The 22,492-nt window shown below is 41.9% G+C and overlaps 1 protein-coding gene across 1 annotated transcript in view; it reads right to left on the bottom strand.

Moving 5' to 3' along the window:
- ITGBL1 (integrin subunit beta like 1) overlaps window positions 1-22,492 on the bottom strand; it is a 133,012-nt gene that overhangs the window by 53,988 nt on the left and 56,532 nt on the right. Inside the window, exons 5-7 of the mRNA XM_083501259.1 lie at window positions 20,573-20,713; window positions 16,496-16,636; window positions 14,411-14,557 (exon numbers count right to left, since the gene is read on the bottom strand). Coding sequence (XP_083357385.1) covers window positions 14,411-14,557; window positions 16,496-16,636; window positions 20,573-20,713 — 429 coding nt within the window. The remainder of the gene's footprint in view (window positions 1-14,410; window positions 14,558-16,495; window positions 16,637-20,572; window positions 20,714-22,492) is intronic.

Raw genomic sequence — 22,492 nt, 5'->3', positions numbered from 1 at the left:
GGGTCATGTGGCCAGCATGACTAAGCCGCTTCTGGCGAACCAGAGCAGCACATAAACGCAGTTTACCTTCCCGCCAGAGTGGTACCTGTTGGGAAAAAGCACCAAGGCAAAAGCCAGCTCCAGATGGCTGGAATGCAAAACAGGATGTTGTTGTTTCCTACTGTACTGTTGGAGAAAAGTGGAAGTCTATTCTCTGTACTGAGCACCGGATGTTAGCTCAGAGTGTCATGTGACCTGTGCTGGAAGTACAGGGGTGGAGTTGTGACTCTTCTGATGGAGACTGAAGGGTGCAGTCGCATTTCTATGTACTGCTGAATGACAGGAATAAAACATGTAAATAGGACTCCTGTCTGTCTCATTTCCCCTCCCTGGGGAGAATGCAGGGAGGGAGAGAAGCAGAGAAGCAGAGGGTGTGTTCTTTCTCACGTCTAATGAGAAGAATCGCTGGTTTGTTTACCTAGCCTGCCGGGAGTTGCAGACAGAAGGTAAACACAGTATCTCACTCTTTTGCCTGGGGGAGGCCAGTTACCTCTGACTGTGAGCTGAGATACTAACAGTACCTATTTATCTACTTGCACTTTGACGTGCTTTCGAACTGCTAGGTTGGCAGGAGCAGGGACCAAGCAATGGGAGCTCACCCTGTCGCGGGGATTTGAACCGCCGACCTTCTGATCAGCAAGTCCTAGGCTCTGTGGTTTAACCCACAGCGCCACCCGCGTCCCATGAGGATCATCTAGTATGCTTTAAAAATCAATAGCATAAAAGAAATGGACTTGAGAGAGGGCACTGCTCTGTGGAGAGCACATTACTTGCAGGCAAAAGGTCACAAGTAGAAGCTGATAGAAAATACCCAGGGTAGTCTCTGCCAGTCAGAGTAGGCAATACTAGGCTCCACAGACAAAAAAATCCTGACCTTGGTATAAAGCAGAAGTGGAGAAGTTTTGACTCCAGATGTTGCTGAACTGCGACTCCCATCAGTCCTAGAAAGAATGGCCAGTGGCCAAGGATGATGGGAGGTGTAGTTCAGCTGCACCTTGAAGGACACAAGGATTTCTATTTGCACAAAACCAATTTCCCTCCTTTTCATCTCCCCAGATCTGCTCTGGAGGGTTGGGGAAATAGGGTGCACAGGAGGAGAGGAGAAGGAGGGGAGTCCCATTACACAGCCGTAAGTCCTTGCACTAATGGAACTACTTTGTTGGATACTGTCCAACAACATCACATGAAGTGAGTTACATGGAAAAGGAGGAATGCATTTGCATTCAACGTGCTAAATTCTGCTTCTTGGTGTGGGGTTGAAAAAGTCATCAACAGACCATGAACACCACAAATGCCTTCCTCATTCTGAGTGAGTTACGTCCAAGTCTACATTTCCTCTGTGACTTTATACCATACAAAATTGTACCTCGGGCATGTGTGCATTCAACATCTGGCTAACAGATGTGCCAGCCACAGATACTAAATTACTCTCCGTGATGAAGAATAAGATTTATTGTCCTGAAAGATCAATATTCATTTTTGAAAGAGAAACACCTAATTCTTTTTTTAAAAAAAAACCACAACATATAATTGGTTAAAATGAAAAAATTGTCATGGCTTGCAAAATACTTTTGTTTATATTGTAAGCTATAGTTTGCATAAAGAGTAACTGAGGTTACTCAAACATGTTTGAGAGACAGGAACATACAGTACTACCAAACAACTCAAATGTGTCAATGACAAAGTGTCTTAAATCAAAGAGGCGTTTCCATTTTAAGAAAGCTTGACTTTAGCCACCTGTGTAAACATTTTTAATGCATCCATTTGATTTTAGCAAGCTGTTGCTTAGAAAAATATGTTAAAATCTCCCAGAAATTATGGGCCCGGGGGCCAGTCCTTAAAATGCAAACTCCTAAACCAGGTCAAAATGGAAATCATGGCGATTTTTGAGAGCCTGTAGTAATGGGGCACCTTCACTCAGCGAACTTCCAGATGGTCATGTTGCTGCTGCTGCTTACCAGGTGGTGGCAGTGGGATCGCTGTGGTGTAAATGCACCAGTGAAGCCAATCTGGTGCTCCTGCCAGTGAGTTTGCACTGTATCGACCTCAGCGCTGCCTCATCTCTCTCCATCTAGCTCCTGGTAAGCAGCAACAACACAGCCAACTGGTAAAGGGTGGTGCCCTATCACACCATCCACTGCTGAGAGCCTGAGTGAACTCGATTGAAGAATTATGATGGATGACAGCAGCTTGCCGCTTAAGGACGATTATGCTATCTCTCCAACCTTGCTCTAGAAGGAAACTTATAAGATGGATATGCCTTCGAATATGTGCTCTAGGCCACTTCCTTACATGATGTGTGTAATGGTATCAGGGGTTTGCTCGAGAGCAATCAGGCAAATGCCTCCCTGGTCGGCTGTAAAGCCTTGTTATTGGTGCCAAAAAAACCTTCACCATGCAGAGTGCCTGTATTCTGTGTCTTGCTCATTCACTGGCAGAATCTGAGAGTGGGTGGTCCTTAAACCTTCCCCAGCAGAGTAGTTTCTTGACGCCCAGTCTGCGCTTCCCCTCTCTGCACGGAAGCCTACTGCGCAAGGAGGGTGTGGGTAACGGAGGACCTCTCTCCTCCAAGCTTTGCCCAGGCAAGGTGTCCTGGCACCGCCTTGCCTCCTCCGAGCCCTGCAGCTCCTCTCCCCCAGAGGCATGGCTACTCTCCTCCACTGAGGAGGTGCTGCTTCCCACGATCTTTGCGGGCTCTCTGTAATCCATCCGGCTTTTCCCCTCTCGCCCCTGAGCCGATGGCAGTTCCCTGACAATGTGCAATCTACAGATGTGGACTGTTTCAAGAAAGGGGGCTTGGGCGTCAAATATTTCATCAAGGGAAACCTCTGAAATATACCCAGAATTCCCAGCTCACTCATCACTATCCTTTGGTGTTAAGTGCATTGGCTTGTGCTATGAGCGCAACCAAACCTATCTCGTTTATAATTTTATCATTTAAAAATGCATAGGTACTGCCCTCTCGCAAAATAACTGGGTGGCAGAAAGCAACATAAAGACACTAAGAAACAATACAGAGGAGTCATTCGTTGACTGGCTACTCAGGACGTATTTTAAACACTTGCATGGGCCTTAAGTTTCCTAGTAAAACACATTTACAGTGTAATCCTATGAATGCTTACACAGAAATAAACCCCGCCATTCCAAGGTAACTGTGTATAGGGCTGCAAATTAAGTCCCTTCAGGGTTTCCCTGCTTTTCTTTTTGTTTTGAGCACTCTTTAATGGTGCTCAATTGTAGTGTTTTCCTATTGACATGTTAGCCGCCCTGGGCTGCTTTGGAGGAAGGCATGAGATATACATTTAATTGATCAATAAATAAAGCCACCATTAAGCAAAGATTTATAGAACAAGTAAGTGGATGAATAAAAGCAAACTTGGCTCTTGTTCAAAACCAGATGATGTTATGCTTATGGTTATCATTGGTGTTATGTGACTATTATTACCTATTAATTATTGCTGCTTACTATAAAACGTTATGGATTGACTTCCACATTTTAGATACCAACAGTTTTAGACCTTGGCAAGGGATAAGCTGTTCATCTTCTTCCCTTATCTTGAGAAATGTGCCTTCTCTAGGAAATCTTACTGTGTGTTTAAACAACAACCCAAAAAAACCCAACTCCAATGTCATTAAGAACTGCATTTGGTGTGGGGTGTTCACTTTTAAAATTCAAATTCTTTTTTCCAATTATTACATATATAACAAATGGTAAAATGAAAATGATCAGTTTTCTTCAATAAGGACACACTATTTCTGACTGCAATACTTTAAAAAGTCAGCAATTAAACTGAAAAAGTGAACCCCTTAACTTTAAAATAATAATTAACATATAATAATATACTAAATAAAATGTTTTCCTTGTAGCTCAGGTTGTGATTTATTATGAACTGATAATTTTATATAGATACCTGAATAACATTTACAAATGAAATCCGATTATATCTCTAAATAGGATGCTGGTAAATTTCTCTCCTCCCCATCCCTCATTTCTTTATATTAATCAGCATTATAAAGTGCAACCAACATTAGCTCCTGAAACACAGCGTTTTCAGGTTTTACACAAGGCAGAGATGGGCATATGTGAAGGATAGAAAGATGCGACATTTTTGATTAAGAACTACATTTTGAATTTTAAAAGAAAATTAAGCAAGTTTTAATGAAATAATTTGTGTGGCATTGTTCTTTTGTCTTTGGCTACTTTATGCAAACCTTCCTTTTGGAGGAATGTATAGCATCGCATGGAACGTCATGGGCTCTGCTAGTGGCCACACAAAGTTCACTAAATATTCAGGAAGTGGAAGAAAGGATGTCTATTTTTGGCAGCAACATTACCTTTAAGATCACCACTGCAGATTAGTCACCTGTCACTAATGAAAGTAAGCCAGCGTGGGGATTCAATCTATCATGGCCTAGAGAACAAGATGACCCACATTATTATTCACTGCAAATATCAACCACCTGATAATCAATGACATTTCATGTTGGAATTGGTAATGAATCAACAGCAGAGGTCACAGAAAGACAGAAGCAAATTTCTCAGCATCTATCATGTGCAAAAATAACATCAAGCCAATGCTAAATTTAATAACAAATATACGTGAATCAGAAGTGCATACTCAGGGCCAAGTGAAAAGACTGGCGTTGTTCATATCAGTGGTACTTAATTCGTTCTGGAGGTCTGTTCTTAACCTGAAACTGTTCTTAACCTGAAGCACCACTTTAGCTAATGGGGCCTCCTGCTGCTGCTGCACCGCCGGAGCACAATTTCTGTTCTCATCCTGAAGCAAAGTTCTTAACCCGAGGTACTATTTTTGGGTTAGCGGAGTCTGTAACCTGAAGTGTATGTAACCTGAAGCGTATGTAACCCGAGGGACCACTGTACTCTTTCTAATATTGAACTCAAGTGAGGAGTGCTGACACAAATGGAGCCAAATGGAGCCACCAAGAAAGAAGAAATTGGGAAGAGCTGGACTATCAATCCTCCTCCCATAAAAAGAAGAAAACTGGATGAAAGCCTCCAAAAATAAATGCCCAATGAGGACTGAGCATGCTCAGCAGCCATGGTTGGAAAAGAACAATAGAAAACTGAGGAGGAAAAACTGGAGTGCCCTCATAGTGAAAAATTGCCAGAGGAAAGTCAATGTTCTAAAGTAGTTTTGTAATCTGAACAGATGAGGTGGCCAAAGTGCATTTTGACCTCGAGAGGTACAAGCTAGTCAGGCACTTATGAAACCTGAAATTTCACATATTCCTATTAGTATCAGGGGAGCAGACAGTCACAGAGGCACCCACATACTACTTACTGCACGTAATGCAGACTCACATTTCATAGTGCAAACTTCCAGAGTACAAGATTTTGTAAAATAAATAAGTAAAATAAAATAAAATCTACAGGCTGCCTCAAATATATTTGTATAAAGGGTTTAAAGTAGCGTTTTCAACAAGATTCTGGAAGTACCTGCCATCTGTCAATGCTCTCTTGGGCTCTCTTCTACCCAATCAAACAGGAAAGACAATCTACACAAAGGATTCAAAGGGAGTCTTCACAACACATTAGTGTCACCCTGTTCTTTGATTAGGGAATGGCAATTACAGCAATTACAGCAATTTCACAATGGGAAATATTCCCAAAGAGGGGAGCCTGTTGCAAAGTGTAGGTAGTCTTTAGCAAAACGAAAAAAACAAACCCCCCACAATTTTTCAAAGAGACCACCACAGTACATCAAAGGAACATTAACTCAAGATGTAATCTTGTGCTCAGTATAGAATCTGTAACACTAAATTGCTTTCTGTGCCATTCCAGAGGCACTGCACAAAAATATAATGTATTCCACATTACTGTAGGTATGCATCATCTTATCCCCCCACCCTTCACAAAACTCCCATTTTCCCAGTATGGTGAGATACAGACTTTCTCCCTTGACGCTGACTTTTCCTGCAACTCTTTTTAATAACGACACAGATACAGTATTACTGACCTGTATGCTGGAGGCCAGAAACATTAATAAAAGAGGTTGAAAAAATTAAGCCGCCATGTTGGAAACAGGCCTATGGTGGTCCATGAAGCATTGATTCTTCCATTCATCTTAAAGAAGGAAGTGGCACACTTGAAATACTGAGTACAGTACCAAATAATGCCCACTGTCTAATTGGAAAGGAAAATGAAAGTGACCTGCTCTTAACTTTTTGTGATTTGCTCAAATAATTCCTCAGCTTAATGCATGCTTTAAATTGTTTGTCATTTCTGCGTAAATAAAAACAGCAACCCCAAAAACCACCAAGTTAAACAAATGTGATTCAACTTAAAGAAATTCAGATTGATTACCCAAGAAGACTATGCTAATGCTCCTTTAACAGATTTAGGGAGCCATCTTGGGTCACGGGGGGAAGGGTTGGAATTCAACTAGCAACAGTGGCACATAATCACTTTTAAAAATCACAAAATATTGAGTTGGCTTTGGCTTTAGTTTTCCCCAAGCTGAATTACAAGCAAAAACGAAGAAAATGGAAAGAGAGAGAAAAGATAGGCATGATGAAAGCACAAGGAAGAGCTCTTAAGATGGAAAGGAGAGTGCACTTTGCGGACAATTCGATTAGATGCTGTTCCTGGTACGAAGAGATCTGAGAGCCAAAACAGATGTGATGTTCGTTTCATGAGTGCAATTAATGTGTACTTTTTTTAAAAAAAATGTAAATAGCAGTGCTGCAGGGCCCGACCAGTGTCAGAGCCTCGGGGTGGAGGAGAGTACAGTGGTACCTCAGGTTACATACGCTTCAGGTTACATGCGCTTCAGGTTACAGACTCCGCTAACCCAGAAATAGTGCTTCAGGTTAAGAACTTTGCTTCAGGATGAGAACAGAAATCATGCTCCGGCGGCGCGGCGACAGCAGGAGGCCCTATTAGCTAAAGTGGTGCTTCAGGTTAAGAACAGTTTCAGGTTAAGAACAGACCTCCGGAACGAATTAAGTACTTAACCCAAGGTACCGCTGTATAACCTTTCCCTAACCTATAGTGGTTCCAACAGGCTTAGATACCTGTAAGTGTTAGGTAACTCTAGACAAGACCATGGACAGCTCCAAGTAGAGCCCAGTCTGATAGCTCATATACAAGCAGGCTCAGATGTTGATTCAGCAGCAAAGAACTCTGGACTAAGTATTAAACACGGTTGCAACTTAGTTTGGGGTGCTTGCTCTGCTGGGGAGTGGGGTGGGGCAAAGCCTTTTGTAATTCAGTAATTTGTAAGACTGCCTGATAATGGCAAGAGTTGATTCCAATGGTGGTGGCTTTTGGGTAACAGTCCTTTTACTCTGAGGACAGTTGTTGCACAATTTCCTCAGTCTGAGGATCGAGATGGTGACAAGATGAACTCCTCAGGTGCAGAGGCTGGGAGAGTGGGTTCCATAGGGGTCAGTGCTCCTGCTTGGAGGCCATGGCTTCTTCCCCCCAATATGACATCTTGTTCTGCTGGAGATTGGGAAAGTGGAAGCAATGAATTACCAAACGGCCTTCCAGTCAGGCCAGGCCAATAAGGTACCTGAGCAGCTCCCAGTGAGATTTGCTAGCTTAGCTATGGAAGATGCTGTCTGAACAAAGGATCAGATTCACCTGGAGGCTTAAGAAACCTGTCAGGGGCTTTCCTTCCAGTGGCTTGTTCTCCCTAAGTTTCCTATACTCCTTAAAGAGGCCACAGTGGATTCTGCAGTCAGATGCTTCAGCAGGAGAAACTACAATGGAGTCTCCTCCAGAGTTTGAGGGTGATGGGAGAGCCATGTGCTCAGGCCAAGATGGTATAGAATGCAGTGCTGAGGGCTCTGCCTTCAAGTGGGGTGACCTGTGAATTCCTGTGAAGGCAACACTTGGTCCTAGATGCAGGAAACATGACATGTGGGAAACCCAGCAAGATGGGTGGGATAGTAATAATAATGACAATGACGATGGTGATGATGATGATGATGTTTCCTTCCTGAGGCAAATACCAACTCGAAGTCTCCACCCCCATCACTGAGATCCAGCACCGAGGGCCTTCTGGCGGTTTCCTCATTGCGAGAAGTGAGGTTAGAGGGAACCAGACAGAGGGCCTTCTTGGTAGTGGCGCCCGCCCTGTAGAATGCCCTCCCTTCAGATGTGAAGGAAATAAGCAGCTATCCTATCTTTAAAAGACATCTGAAGGCAGCCCTGTTTAGGGAAGTTTTTAATATTTAATGCTGTATTGTTTTTAACACTTGATTGGGAGCCTCCCAGAGCGGCTGGGGAAACTCAGCCAGATGGGCGGGGTATAAATAAATTATTATTATTATTATTATTATTATTATTATTATTATTATCATCATCATCATCATCATCATTTTCATTAGAACCATGGCAAGGAAAGGAAGGAAGGAAGGAAGGAAGGAAGGAAGGAAGGAAGGAAGGAAGGAAGGAAGGAAGGGTTAAACTCTGTCTCCCCACTGAGTTTTGTGCAGGCTCCTTTAAATCTGCAATTCACATAAAGGGAAGGGGAAGCATCTTAATTTCATTCATACATTTAACTGCATGTTTACTTTTGCCCTCAGGCTGCAGCAAAGCATGCTAGTGGAAAGGACCACTAGCTACTACTCTCCCTTGTAAAATGTTAAAACCAGCAGTTCTAGGGATCAGTTTCGCCAGCACTAATCAGTTCATGTGGAAGAGTCCTAATGAACACAAATCCTTGTTCATTGCTTTGGGACTTTTCTGTGGGCTCCAATATAGATTCTTATGCCATTCTTGCTGTCTGGTATGATAGCTCCATTCACCACCCCCACCACCCTGGCTTTCCGTTATACACATATTGTTATGAAGGAACAAAATCTCTGGAAAGGTTTTAGGGGGGAAAACAACGGAAAAGACAGCAATCAAATTTGTACAGAGCTGGATGACAGTCAGCCCTTCCTCCTTGTAGATATATATATACTATAATTGAACAGTTTCCTTTGCTCACTGTGCTGTGACAATGAAGAAGACTGATGTATGACAACATTAATTTAATGCTGCAACAACTATAATGTCGTGCTCTCATCGGGTACAGATCCTGTGCCAAACAATATATTTTACATGGCATTAGGAAACTTTGATGCAGTAGGCAGGGCAACTCCCATTCCCCTCGCTGATCTTACTCACTGTGATGAAGCATTTGGGGGGAAACCAGTAATCCACTGTGAAGCTGCTGAAGGCAGGAAATGCTCCATTTTGATTTTACACTTATTTACCCAATGGAAACTTATTCATAATACTCAGGAATTGTTGTTTTTAAGTCACTGACTGCCTTTGCCCTACAAGTACAGCTCTAGTTTCCTTTCCAGAAAGGGTAATTAATTAAATTAAAACTGACTTCAGTTGAATAGGGTGTGCTGGTCATTCTCTCCCCCCACACACCCTCAGCCTCAATGGGTTGTTATTTACAGTCATGGGACTAGCGGGCTTCCTGCTTCCTTACAGCTTCCTCCTGTAAGAATATAGGGGGAAATCCAGTGATTCCATCCCTCCCACAGGGATGCCTTTTAATCCAGTAACTGTGTCTGCTAACCCAGTTCCCTCTTCCTACTGCAGTCTCCTCTGCCAACTTCTGCACTGTTCTGGAGCATCGATCAATCCAATACAGCAGATTTTCTGGGTGTGCAGAGAGAAGGGAGATCAGAGAAAAAACCAGATCCTTTCCTCTTCCATCCTGCCTCCATGTTCCCCAAGAACGATACAGTCATACCTCAGGTTACAGACGCTTCAGGTTGCATTTTTTTGGGTTACGGACTGCCGAAACCCAGAAGTACCGGAACGGGTTACTTCCGGGTTTTGGCAGTCGTGCATGCGCAGAAGCACCAAATTGCATCCCACACGTGTGCAGATGCACCGGTGTGTGTTCCGAATGCTGCGGGTTGCGAACGTGCATTCCACACGGAATACATTCGCTACCCAGCGTGGTGAAGTGGTTAAGAGCGGTAGACTCGTAATCTGGTGAACCGGGTTCGCGTCCCCACTCCTCCACATGCAGCTGCTGGGTGACCTTGGGCCAGTCACACTTCTGTGAAGTCTCTCAGCCCCACTCACCTCACAGAGTGTTTGTTGTGGGGGAGGAAGGGAAAGGAGAATGTTAGCCGCTTTGAGACTCCTTCGGGTAGTGATAAAGCAGGATATCAAATCCAAACTCTTCTTCTTCTTCTACCCGAGTGTCCACTGTAGTAGCATATGATTGCTTCATAGAAGCTTTGAGAAACACCATGAAGGATAAGCTATGCTAACGTCACCCCTGATCTAGTTCCTCACGTTATTAGCATGTTTTCCCCACATCCCCAAATGCTTTTTATTATTATTAGTACCATGGGATGTATCTAATGTGCTCACATTTCTCCCTGCAAAGCAAGAGGCAAGCAGCACGGTTAATTAATAAACTAAATTAATGACTTAATCTATACATATTATGATTTGTGTAATCATGCCACTTAGCATGGGGTGGAGTCATGGGAGAATGACAGCCATGTCACTCCCACATCATGTAGAAACTGGACCCCAGACTGCACTATATAGTTCCATACAAAACCTTCACCTCCCAGCAAGGCAAGAATAATGTTCTAGTATTGTTTTCACAAATAAAAAAACAGCAGCTTTAAATTAATTCTCAATGTGATGTTTTATATTGAAAAGGAATACATTTTAGAGTAGAGGTGGAGAACCTGCGGCCCGCCAAAGAGAGGCTGATTTAGGGGAGCAAAACTGGTTTGGTTGCATTGGTCATGGAGCTTCGGGCAGGGACGCCGCCAAAATTTGAAACCCCAAGTTCCGCCACTGCTCCAGATATGGATGGACTCCAACCTCCATCAGCCCCAGTTAGCATAAGCATCATCATAATTTATTACTTTTACCTTGCTCATTTGGCTGAGTTACCCCAGCCACTCTGGGGCAAGTGGTAGAGATAATGGGAGTTGTATTCTGGCAATAGGTGTAATGCCACAAGTTCCCGACCCCTGTTTTAGAGGCTAGCCAACTTTGTGGAAGACAGGATTCAATCAGTCGAGATACTATCACAGGCAGAGGTGGAGGGATTCAGTAGTAGCCATAAAACAGATAACATCTGAGGGTTTTGACTGAGATTCAAGCAATCTGTTCAGCAATAGTAATAAGAAAACTTGATTAAAAAAAACAGCTGCTAATATAAAGTTCCTGCAGGAGACAGGTAGCTGGAGGCAAAGGATATACAAGCAAATGTCAAAAGCGGCGGAGCTAAATTTGGCAAATAGACCGTAACCTTTGCTTGACTCCTGGTTATTGTGGACGATAATAGTGAAAGAGCCCATCACAAATTAAATGACATGTAAGGTCAGATGCAATAGTTCAAGAGCTATGCTAGCTTTTCCCTGTGCAAATGCTTGAGTAAGAAAAACATTCATTACTTCAATTACCAGTACCTTCAAAGCAGGTTCTTGGAACTATGTGTGATTTAGAAGCCAGTTGGACTATGCTAGAGGATGGAGTGAACTGTGTTAATTTCAGCAATAAATCTGGAGTATCTCTCTGTCTTTCACACACACACACACACACACACACACACACACAGCCCAAAACCATTGTTTTAATCTTACACCTCCTGTTCTCCTTCTCCTGCAAAATCTATCTATTATCCTTACTGGTATATTTAAAAGTAGACTGGAAAGAGGAGAGGTAAAGGACACAAGTGTGGGAGGATGGAAGAAGAAATGAGGATTGTTGTGTGACATCGAATGTTACACAAGCAGACTATTCTTCCTCTCTCCCTTCTGCAGCTCCCTGCACCGATACAATCTGCTCCAGAGGGTCTCAGAAGGGGGTGGAAAGGTAGGGAAATCCCATTGCTTGATCCCACTGACAGATGGACACTATTAAATGTAAATGGTTATAAAGTCAAAAACCTGTGTTAATAACCAAAACTAAAAAAAAGAAGAACTTCGTTCATTTATCTCTCCATTCCCATCTGATAATCTTTTAAAAACTCCCCTTATAATTCCATAAATCAAAATGAAAAGAATCCATTTCATTCTCAATTGCTTTTTCAATTTGAAAAGGCAAGTCTTAAAAAAAACAACCAGCAGGTAAGTATGGAACAGAGACGCTAACAACAAGAAGAAAGGATCAATATGCCTTGTTTAGTAAGATATCCATTATTTCAAAGGGCATTTCAGGATTACCTTGGACATGATTGCCATTCTGTAGAAATTAATTACTTCCCTTCGGGGCTACAGCTTCTAAGAACTCCACATAACTAATATCAACAGCTTTGCAATGCCTCTTATTTTGAGAAAGGTTGATCAAACAAACTTAAGCTAATTATCCTTTCACTGTAACAAATAGTGGTCATCTAACAACATCTCTCTAATCATGATTTATAGTCATTTACACCAATTGAGGTTATGGCCTCCTCAGTTTAGAGAAAATTATGTCAAAGAAGGTATTAAAAAAAAAGCCCTCAACCTCAGGAAAAACTCCTGGGAGAGATATTTGCATACATAAGAGTTTTGCAAGATCAGAAATCTTCTCATGCGAAGCAGACAACACACCCTGGCAATGAATAGCAAAGAACCTCCATCATGTTTTGTTACAAAAAGAGAACACTGATAAAATGATCCACCCTGAAAGGCCTAAGGTTGAAAACACTGATCTATTACCCTTCATTTTCCATAATAGAGTGAAATATGGATTCTTAGTTAAGATGATTTCCTACAAAATGCCAATAACAAAGTGGTGCATCATGTGGAGATATTATTTGAGTGGACAATGACAACAAAATTATTGTTCTCAAAGAATACTTTCCCCCCGGTGCTGTCTTCATGAGTATGACAGGATAATGTCAATGCATGGCTGCAGTCCAGTCCAGAGTCAAGCATGGTTAGGTCTACATGGAAATCAGGGCAGCAGGGGTGTTAAGCATATTCAACCCTGTACTGAATTGTGCACCATGGCTTTAAAATATAGGTGGAGATGCTCTATAATATATAGAAGCTCTCTTCAGGTGTTCTAATGTTATCTCCGTGGAGAGGTCACGGAATAAGTGCAACACCCCCATCCCCCCAACACTCTTGACCTTCCCACAGTGAAGGAAATTGTAAGTGTTCTCAGCTGAACATGCTTAAACTCCTTCCTGCAATCAGGAACGACCGGGATTCCCAGTTGCAGTGAAATTTAACCAAAATTTCAGCCAAGCACACTTACAATTCTGTCCTTCCTGTTCTGATACAGAAAGGTCAGGAGTGGGTCTGGTATTCCCTCTGCTTCCCTTCCATGGAGGGAAGGGTCATAAGCAATGCATGCTAGGTTGCACCCATAAACAGCCTTTCAATGACTTAATAATCCATGTATGGTAATCAGGGATGGGCTCCAAGTTTGAGGAGGCCCTGAGCAAACTGAGCTGTGGAGGGATCCTCTTCACACTGCTGGACCTTCTCAGGTTTACCTGAGCAGTAGGTTCGAAGATGTCTAAGACCTGCCATTTTAATTTCCCACAATGCACTGGAGCACCTAATGTAATGCCACTCTGGGGCCAATGGGAAATTGAAATGGACACTCACAGACCCAGCTGGCTGATTTGAAGAGTTCAGGGCGAGTGTCAGAGCTGGGGCCTCTGTTCAGGCCTTTCGGCTCTGCCCACTGCCCAAGGGGACCAAGTACTGATGCTGGGCCTGAAGGCAACCCATATGAAGAAGATGGAGCTGACAACTAATGGTGTACTTTAGCTGAAAACTTGCTCTTGAGTCCTCAGGGCTCATTTTGCTGTTAATTACGAGACAGCGTTCTGTAACACCTGAGTGGGGAAGGTGGAGCTGCTTACTATATGTGGCAGAAAAATAAGAACGCACCAACACTATCTGAGCATAACAAGTCAGAGGGGGGGGGGAAAGCTATTTATCAATTTCATACATATTTCTTACTTAGAACTGCTAGAGTAATTCATGTATTAAAAAATAGTATGGCAACATGAAGAAAGCTACTGAATTATGGAACAATTATCAGCATTTTCAGATGGGGGAACTTTTAGGCATCAGGTTGGCTGATTCAGTACCTATAACATCCACAAGTCACATCAGGCCTATGCTGATTCCTACTAACGGTAGGTTAGCAAGAACCAGCAAAGGGCAAAATCTAAATGATGGGTAGTTCAAATTTGTATCCGGTTTTCCTGCTTCTTTTGGTCCCATTTAGTGCCAACTGAACATCTAGCAGTGCTGGAAGCTGCTCTTTGAACATAACCTAAGACAGATATGTGAAATGTGCACTGCTTTACACGCTTGCCGGAACTTAACATCTCGCCATTCCAAGTAGCAGCTCAACTAAATTGAAAAATCAAAATCTCCCCAAAAAACAGACAAATCAAACCAAGCCACCTACCTCTTCCAGAGCAAGGCAAATGTGAGCTCCCTTGACATTTTCTAGCACTCTCTTCTGCTGACATGAGACAAGAAAGTGGATGCTCACATTTCTTCCCTGTCCATCCTTGCTTACAATCGCATCTTCCACAGTTACACTGTCCATGACCTTAAGAGCAAAAGGAAAATACATAATTTCAGTTTAGGGTAGCCATGTATCCCACTTTAGCTGAAAGGAGTAGAGGTAAAGAAAAATAAGAGGGAGACCAGGGACCCTGAACTTGCCCATCAGTGGTTAGCACCTACAAGTTCATCAGACTGAGTTTGTTTCTGGTTGTGTATCCAAATAATAATAATAATATATTTACAGTGGTACCTCGGGTTAAGTATTTAATTCGTTCCGGAGGTCCGTACTTAACCTGAAAGTGTTCTTAACCTGAAGCACCACTTTGGCTAATGGGGCCTCCTGCTGCCACCGCGCCACCAGAGCACGATTTCTGTTCTCATCCTGAAGCAAAGTTCTTAACCTGAAGCACTATTTCTGGGTTAGCGGAGTCTGTAACCTGAAGTGTATGTAACCTGAAGCGTATGTAACCTGAGGTACCACTGTATACTATACTACACTGAGATGTTTTAATGTTTCTTTGGTTGTCCTTGAAGCTTCTTGCCACACTTCTCATCCTCTCCTGCCACACCAGTGTGGCGGACCACACCCTTTGAGAACCACTGATCTAAGCTCACCTTGCTGAATCTAATTTGGCAGGTCTGACTCCAGCCACTGCCTGGGTGGGAGACAGCCTGGGAACCCTAAGTAACACTGCTTTGACTTCCATGAGGAACATTAAGAACAGCCCTCCTGGATCAAGACAAAAGCTCATCTAGTCCAGCATTCTGTTCTCACAGTGGCCAACAAGATGGCTATGAGAAAGCAGCACATTAGTGCAACAACCTGCCTCCCACTTGTAATTCCAAGCAACTGGTGCACAAAGGTATGCTGCCTCGGACAGCGGAGGTAGAACATTGCTATTGTTGCTAGTGGGCACTGATAGTCTTATATCCTCCATGCATTTGTCTAATCTGCTCTTACAACCATCCAAGTTGGTGACCATCATTATCTCTTGTGGAAGCAGATTCTGTAGTTTAATTATGTGCTGCATGCAGAAAGACGGGATATAGAATGTACTTACTACAACACAAATAGCTCCCTGCCTCGCTCCTCTGCATATATATAAACCGTGTGGTTCTGCTTCAGAGGGAATCAAGCCACATAAAGACAACCATGCATGAAATCACAAGGTGGCATCACAGCAGAGCTTGTCCATAAAAGACGTGTTTCAGTTTCTCCACTCCTGTGGTACCCTGGCCTGTGGGGGTGGGTGGAGTACTCTTTCCTACTGGAGAATTTTTTAGGAGACTGTCATCCTGTTATGCACTAACTGATAAAGCTGTTTTAAAGATGCTACTCAGCGAGATGAAGGGCTCTGAAATGAAATTCTAGAGAAATGGAAATCTCGAGAGAATGCTGCCTTCTCTGTAAGGTAAAGTAGTAGCAGCAAGCTACTTCCTGCTCTTGGTGAATGAAGTCTTTAAAATAACCACAGGTATTTCTGTTTAGTTACAGGGAGGTACTTATCTGCAAATTGGCTTTTTACGATCCCCAAATGCTTCATCTAGACATATGGGGTTTACTTATCTGCAGTCTCATCCCATCAAATAAACAGATGAAATACATTTCTCAAAGGAGTAAGCTATGTGAAAAGATTGCATTCGGGATTGTTTTATCACAACCAGCACCGCAGGCTGATTCAGTGGGAGTGAGGATGCAAGCCCAGAACAGAAACATCAGCACATTTATGTGGTCAAGGGGAAAGGAACCACCCACATGGGTGATTTGTATATGTGGCAGAAGGAAAAAAGATACAATATTCATACAGAACATTTTGAAAGTGTGAATGTGGAGCACACACTATATATTTTGGACACATCTAAAGATCTCACAATGATAGTTTCCAAGATCATGAAGCAGCATTTTGTCTTTGTTTGGATACAACTGGATCCAATACAGCCATATTGAATTATTCACATTTGTTTCAAATATTGCTTTTACCTGAACAGAAATCATCTGAGTATCTGTCATAGACTCCCTTGCAATTTCGTTCATCGCACTCGCAGGTGTCTCCATGAATATCTCCCCAGTCTCCAGTTGGGTCAACATCATGACATGTGCATTCACCGCATATGCAGGTACCTAAGGAGAAAAGAGATTAGCTGAACAACAAAAGCAATAGCTTAGAACAGAAACTGTTAAGATAAATTAAAGGAACAGAAGGTTTTGATGTTCTCTAGCTGTTGAACATTTAGCTGCATTTTTCAAAGCTACCTTGTAGTATGGTCAACTCATTTTGAAAGTCTGCCTTCTTCAAAGCAGATGAGATGAGAAGTTGCTCGTCACCATGTGGCACCATGGGAAATGGTGCCTAGAAAGCAATGTGTCAGTTGTTATAGGGTTGTGAGTGTGTAAATGCGCTTGTATATGTCTAGACTTTTGAGGTATTTTGGCTTCTGTTGGGAGGTGATAGGTACCACCTCTTTCCTGCTCCCCTATGATCTTTCATCATAGGGCCAGTTTCAAATGGATGAACGTCAGGTAACCAATTTATTTTGACCAATTGATTAACTTTAATAATAATAATAATAATAATAATAATAATAATAATAATAATAAATTATCTATACCCCGCCCATCTGGCTGAGTTTCCCCAACCACTCTGGGAGGCTCCCAATTGAATGTTAAAAACAATACAGCATTAAATATTAAAAACTTCCCTAAACAGGGCTGCCTTCAGATGTCTTTTAAAGATAGGATAGCTGCTTATGTCCTTCACATTGGGAGGGAGGGCGTTCCACAGGGCGGGCGCCACTACCAAGAAGGCCCTCTGCCTGGTTCCCTGTAACCTCACTTCTTGTAATGAGGGAACCGCCAGAAGGCCCTCGGCGCTGGATCTCAGTGTCCGGGCTGAACAATGGGGGTGGAGACACTCCTTCAGAACTGAGGCCGTTTAAGGCTTTAAAGGTCAGCACCAACACTTTGAATTGTGCTCGGAAACGTACTAGAAGCAAATGCAGATCTCTCAGGACTGGTGTTATATGGTCCCGGTGGCCACTCCCAGTCACCAGTCTAGCTGCCGCATTCTGGATTAATTGCAGTTTCTGGGTCACCTTCAAAGGTAGCCCCACGTAGAGTGCATTGCAGTAGTCCAAGTGGGAGATAACTAGAGCATGCACTACTCTGGCGAGACAGTCTGCGGGCAGGTAAGGTCTTTATGTCATGCCATTCAAATGATATAGAGATATGGAGAAAGTGGGACCTGCAACAGAAAGCTGAACTATAGAGTGACCTTGCTTAGTATTCCAGACACTCCATTCCACCCCTACCCCCCAGGGATTTTCTCTTCCCTCCCCCCACCAGTGAATCAGCATTCCAACCCCAGTAAGCATGCTGGGTCCCTACCTGGCTGTTTAACGATTTCCCCCACCTAAGGCGTTTCCCCTACTAAAGATTTGTTTTTGCTATTTCTGAAAGTCCTGGTGTCCCCCCATCTCTGCTGATACCTCTCTCCTCCAAGTAAATGGTGCTGCACCTCATCCCCGCCATAGATGTCAACTTTCCCTGTTTTTAAAGGGAAAATCCTATTCGGAATAAGGGAATTTCCCTTTTAAAAAGGAAAACGTTGACAGCTATGATCCCCACTCACCCCAAACCCCTCCCACCTGAAGAAATCTTGCAGGTGCCAGCATGGGCGCTACCATAAAAAATGCAACCTGTGAAACATTCTGTGTAGGTGATGAAGTGATTTAGGTCAAAAGCACCAGGCTGGCAAAAGTTAGTACAAAAGAAGCTTTTTGCTCTTGCAATAATTATCCAAAGATCAGATTTCACAGACTCCCTACCAGAAATAAGTTACTTGACAGAATCAATTGTCATTTGCAATGCTTCATGTAAACTGATGAACATTGCCAAAAAAAATATGTTGTGATTTAAATCTAAATTTCTTATTGACATCATTTGCTACCACATGAGTAAAACATCTAATCTGACAGATAACATTTATTGGTTCATTGTTTCCTGGGCTGCAATGGCTTTTTATCATTTTATATTTTTTTTAAAACCCTCACTGTTAAACTAAAATGAAATGAGCTTCTATTATTTCTATATTTCAACCAGACTTTCAATTGCTCTGTAATTAAGATGAGAGAGTTTTCTAAATGCTCTCAGGATAATTAGATGCTCCTAATTTGGCAGAGCTTTGTCAGTGGAGATGTACTAAAGAGATGGATTTTGAGATCTGCACTTTTGCTTTACTGTAATAGCTCTGGACCACAGCCAGAGGAACAATAGCTGATCTTTTAAATATTTGCTGAGTGAAAGCAGGCATCATTGTTAATGAATACAGACACATTCATGAAACACTGCTCATCCTAAACAGTACTGAAATTATTGTTTCATTGCTGAAAACTGAGCACTGAAATTACTGGTAGAGAATGACAGGCACACCCAGACAACCATTGAGACATCCTTGCCCCACCCTCAAGCAGTGAGCTAGCCAACAATTTCACTGTTCTCATTTGTTCCAGAAACAGAGAAGAACAGAGAAGAAGTTTCAAAAAGCAGCAGAAGGCTGAGATTGTTTTGTCTATGCAAGGACGTTTTCTGTGGGAACTGTTCTTTGGACATGCGCAGTGTGACAGGAAGTACCGATAACAACGCTTCTGAGTAACTTGTAACTTGTTGTGAGTCTCTTGCTTGCGCCTTGCAGTGAGAGAAGCAGAGAGAGTCTTGGACTCTTGTTGGACTCGAAGCATGTCTTGACCATGGCAGTGGTGAAAGTCTGTATATATTTGCTACCAATATGCTTTTATGCCTGTCACGTAAACTTCCACACTTGACTGAATCTTTATGGCGCCCATGAGTGTTTATTGCCTACTGTGTGTACCTTCAACCCTGAAGACACTTCCAATGAAGGAGCTGCGTTGAGATGTAATTCTGCTGAGTATGGATCATAGCTGTCAACTTTTCCCTTTTCTTGCGAGGAATCCTATTCGGAATAAAGGAATTCCCCTTAAAAAAAGGAAAATGTTGACAGCTATGGTATGGATACTGTCACACACACACACACACAACGAAAGTGATGCCGGACCCAATCCTTCAAAATCATCCATCAGAGGTTGATGGATTTATCCAACCGAATCTACACTCATGGCTTTTAACATTAAGGAAGAGTTAAGGAATGGTTTTGATAACATAGATGGACACATGCCGTTCTACTTTTTACGTTTGTAATGTGTTATTACCTTGTCGTTTCATTTTTAATCATTTTATGCTGCTCTATCACTGAAACACTGCTCATATGTTCTAAGTGTTTTTCCTTTTCTTTTTCTTTTTTACTGCATTCGAACTCTGACCCCCCTCCAATGGCATTCGAGGGGTAGATAACAAAGGACCCAGAGCGAGGGAGAAAGATTTAAAATGGGCGAAGCAGAGAAATAAAGGAACCAGCAACAAGGAGAGAAACAGCGCTTTCAAAAATGGGGGGGGGAGGGCAAGGTGAAAAAAGTTTTAATTTACAAGTGTGCCCTGTGACATTTTAGAATGACGCATCTAATATTCTAATAGGGGGAAATAACATTAAACAGGTGAGTGTAGATTCAGGCCCAGTCAGCATGCTCAATGGTCAGGGATGATGGAATTTGTAGTTTAACCACATCTTGGGAGCCAAATGTTCCCTAGATTATAGGTTAAAATAAATAATTACAATAAAGGACAATAAAGCTTTGTTTGTTTGTTTGTTTGTTTGTTTGTTTGTTTGTTTGTTTGTTTGCATGTGCACGTAAAGACAGTGTGTTGTACTCCACTCGTGCCATTGATATTTCTTGGCATTATTCCCTATATTTTATTTTAATACTCTGTGTTGCTGGAATATGTGAAGGATGGTATAGAAGTATGATATAAAATAAACAGACTTGGCTTCAGGGGTTCAACATAGCCCACACTTTTCTAACAACAGGTGAGTTTTCACCATACCATGTAATCTTAGATCAATGCAAAATGTTAATTGAAACAACAACAAACTAAAGTCTAGCTCCAAGAGATCAACATATGTAGAACAGTACATGAATGGCGCACCTCTGTTGCTGCAGATTTTGCCATCTGGAGATGTGCACCTCCTCTTGATCTCCCATGGGGTAATGTCACACTGAAGTTCACATTTATCGCCATGCCAACCAGCCTCGCAGTAACAGTTTCCACAGTAACACTTTCCATGGCCTTAACCCAAGACAAAATGTTGACAGTGAAGAAAGATAGTCTTTATAAAAATATATATTGTTCAGTTCATTTTTAAGAAGATTTTGAATGAGGATTCATAAAACTAATAGCCACCACGGACGGGAGCAATTTTATTATTGGTCTCGTAATAACCGCTGCAGAAATCTCAGCATCGTTTCATTGTTTTCTAGCATTCTGGAGGGGCTGCTTTATTTCTGATGAATGAGTCTATATACAATAAAGTCATTAGGACAATCGCCTAATATTCTTCTGAAACTTGCAATAAATGCCGGCCTACATCTAAGCACTGGCTAATGCTGGGGGAGAGGGAGAGTCTGACTTACCACATGGACACTTAAGAACATTTTTACAGAAAATCATGAAATGTAGATGGCTGAGCATGTGCAAGAGTATATTTGTTCTGAATTTTTATTATTGTTATTAAGATACAGCCAAGCCTAGCAGAGTGCAAAGAAGGGAGAAGTTCTGTCTTCTCTGCAAAGCTATTAAGGACTTCCTTACTATCACTGGGTATCTTCAGACTCCCCAAGCATGCAACAGATATTAAGAAATGAAATTATGTAAATTTTACTTTATGCCAATCATTTTAAAAAAAAACAACAACTGGGTGAATCAGTGATAGACACACACCCAGTTCAGTCTGCATAGACTGGCTCACCACCATGTGGGTGTCTCACCAACTCAACTTGAGAGGCATATTGGGAGCATGTTGAGTATTTTTCTGCTATTTGGACAGTTTTCAAGCTGTGTGTTTCCACCTTTACTATTGGACTGGGTGTGCAGAGGACACAGTTCTTTCCCTCCAGCATAATTCAAGTAGAGAATTACTCTCTACACAGCATGTATGGCATTGAGAGAAAATATCTGGAAGATGCTATATAGATGGTACCACACCCCTGTGAAATTGGCCAAAATGTATAGATTAAAGGATAAGAGATGCTGGAAATGTGGCGAGGTGGAGGGTGACCTATATCATTTATGGTGGACATGTAAAAAGGTGAAAGGCTTTTGGGAATTAATTTATAATGAACTTAAAAAAATATTTAAGTATACCTTTCCCAAGAGGCCTGAAGCCTTCCTGTTGGGAATGATGGATAAAGAAATTAAAAAGGAAGATAGGACGATATTCCTCTACGCCACCACAGCAGCGAGAATTATGTTGGCACAATATTGGAAAGTGGAAACCATCCCCAACATAAAGGACTGGCAGATTAGAATGGTAAACTATGCTGAGCTTGACAAACTAACAGGTAAAATAAGAGATCAGGATGAACAGAAATTTCTGAAAAATTGGAGTAAATTTTGGAAATATATTGGAATAAATGCTTAAAGTGAATTGACGGGGTTAGAACAATACGACCAGCGAGTGAATTTAAGACTATAGATTGAAAATCAAATACGTAATGGAAGGAGATATTTGATACTTATCAAAAGGATGGAGGGAAGTTCAGATTGTGTGTCTTTCTTTTTTCGGATGTGTGGTTTTTCTTTTTTTTCTTTGTAATTTTTTCTCTGTATTTTCATATATATCTGTTTTTTGTGTATAACTTCAATAAAAATGCATTTAAAAAAAAAAAAAAAGAGAATTACTCTCTCAATAACTTGGTTGGTTTTCCTTTTTTACTCTTTTCTGGTAACTATCTATTTATTGTCAATGAATTTATCTCCTCAAATTTTGTTCTTGAGACAAATGTACCAAAGTAGCAGCAGAAAAAAGCCCTATCCCACACTATCGTGCATTTGTTGTTGTTGTTTAGT

This window comes from Podarcis liolepis, assembly GCF_965112155.1.
Source record: "Podarcis liolepis genome assembly, chromosome: 4".
Lineage (NCBI taxonomy): Eukaryota > Metazoa > Chordata > Lepidosauria > Squamata > Lacertidae > Podarcis > Podarcis liolepis.
The sequence above is the reverse complement of the archived record's forward strand: the minus strand, read 5'-3'. Positions and strand labels throughout refer to the sequence as shown.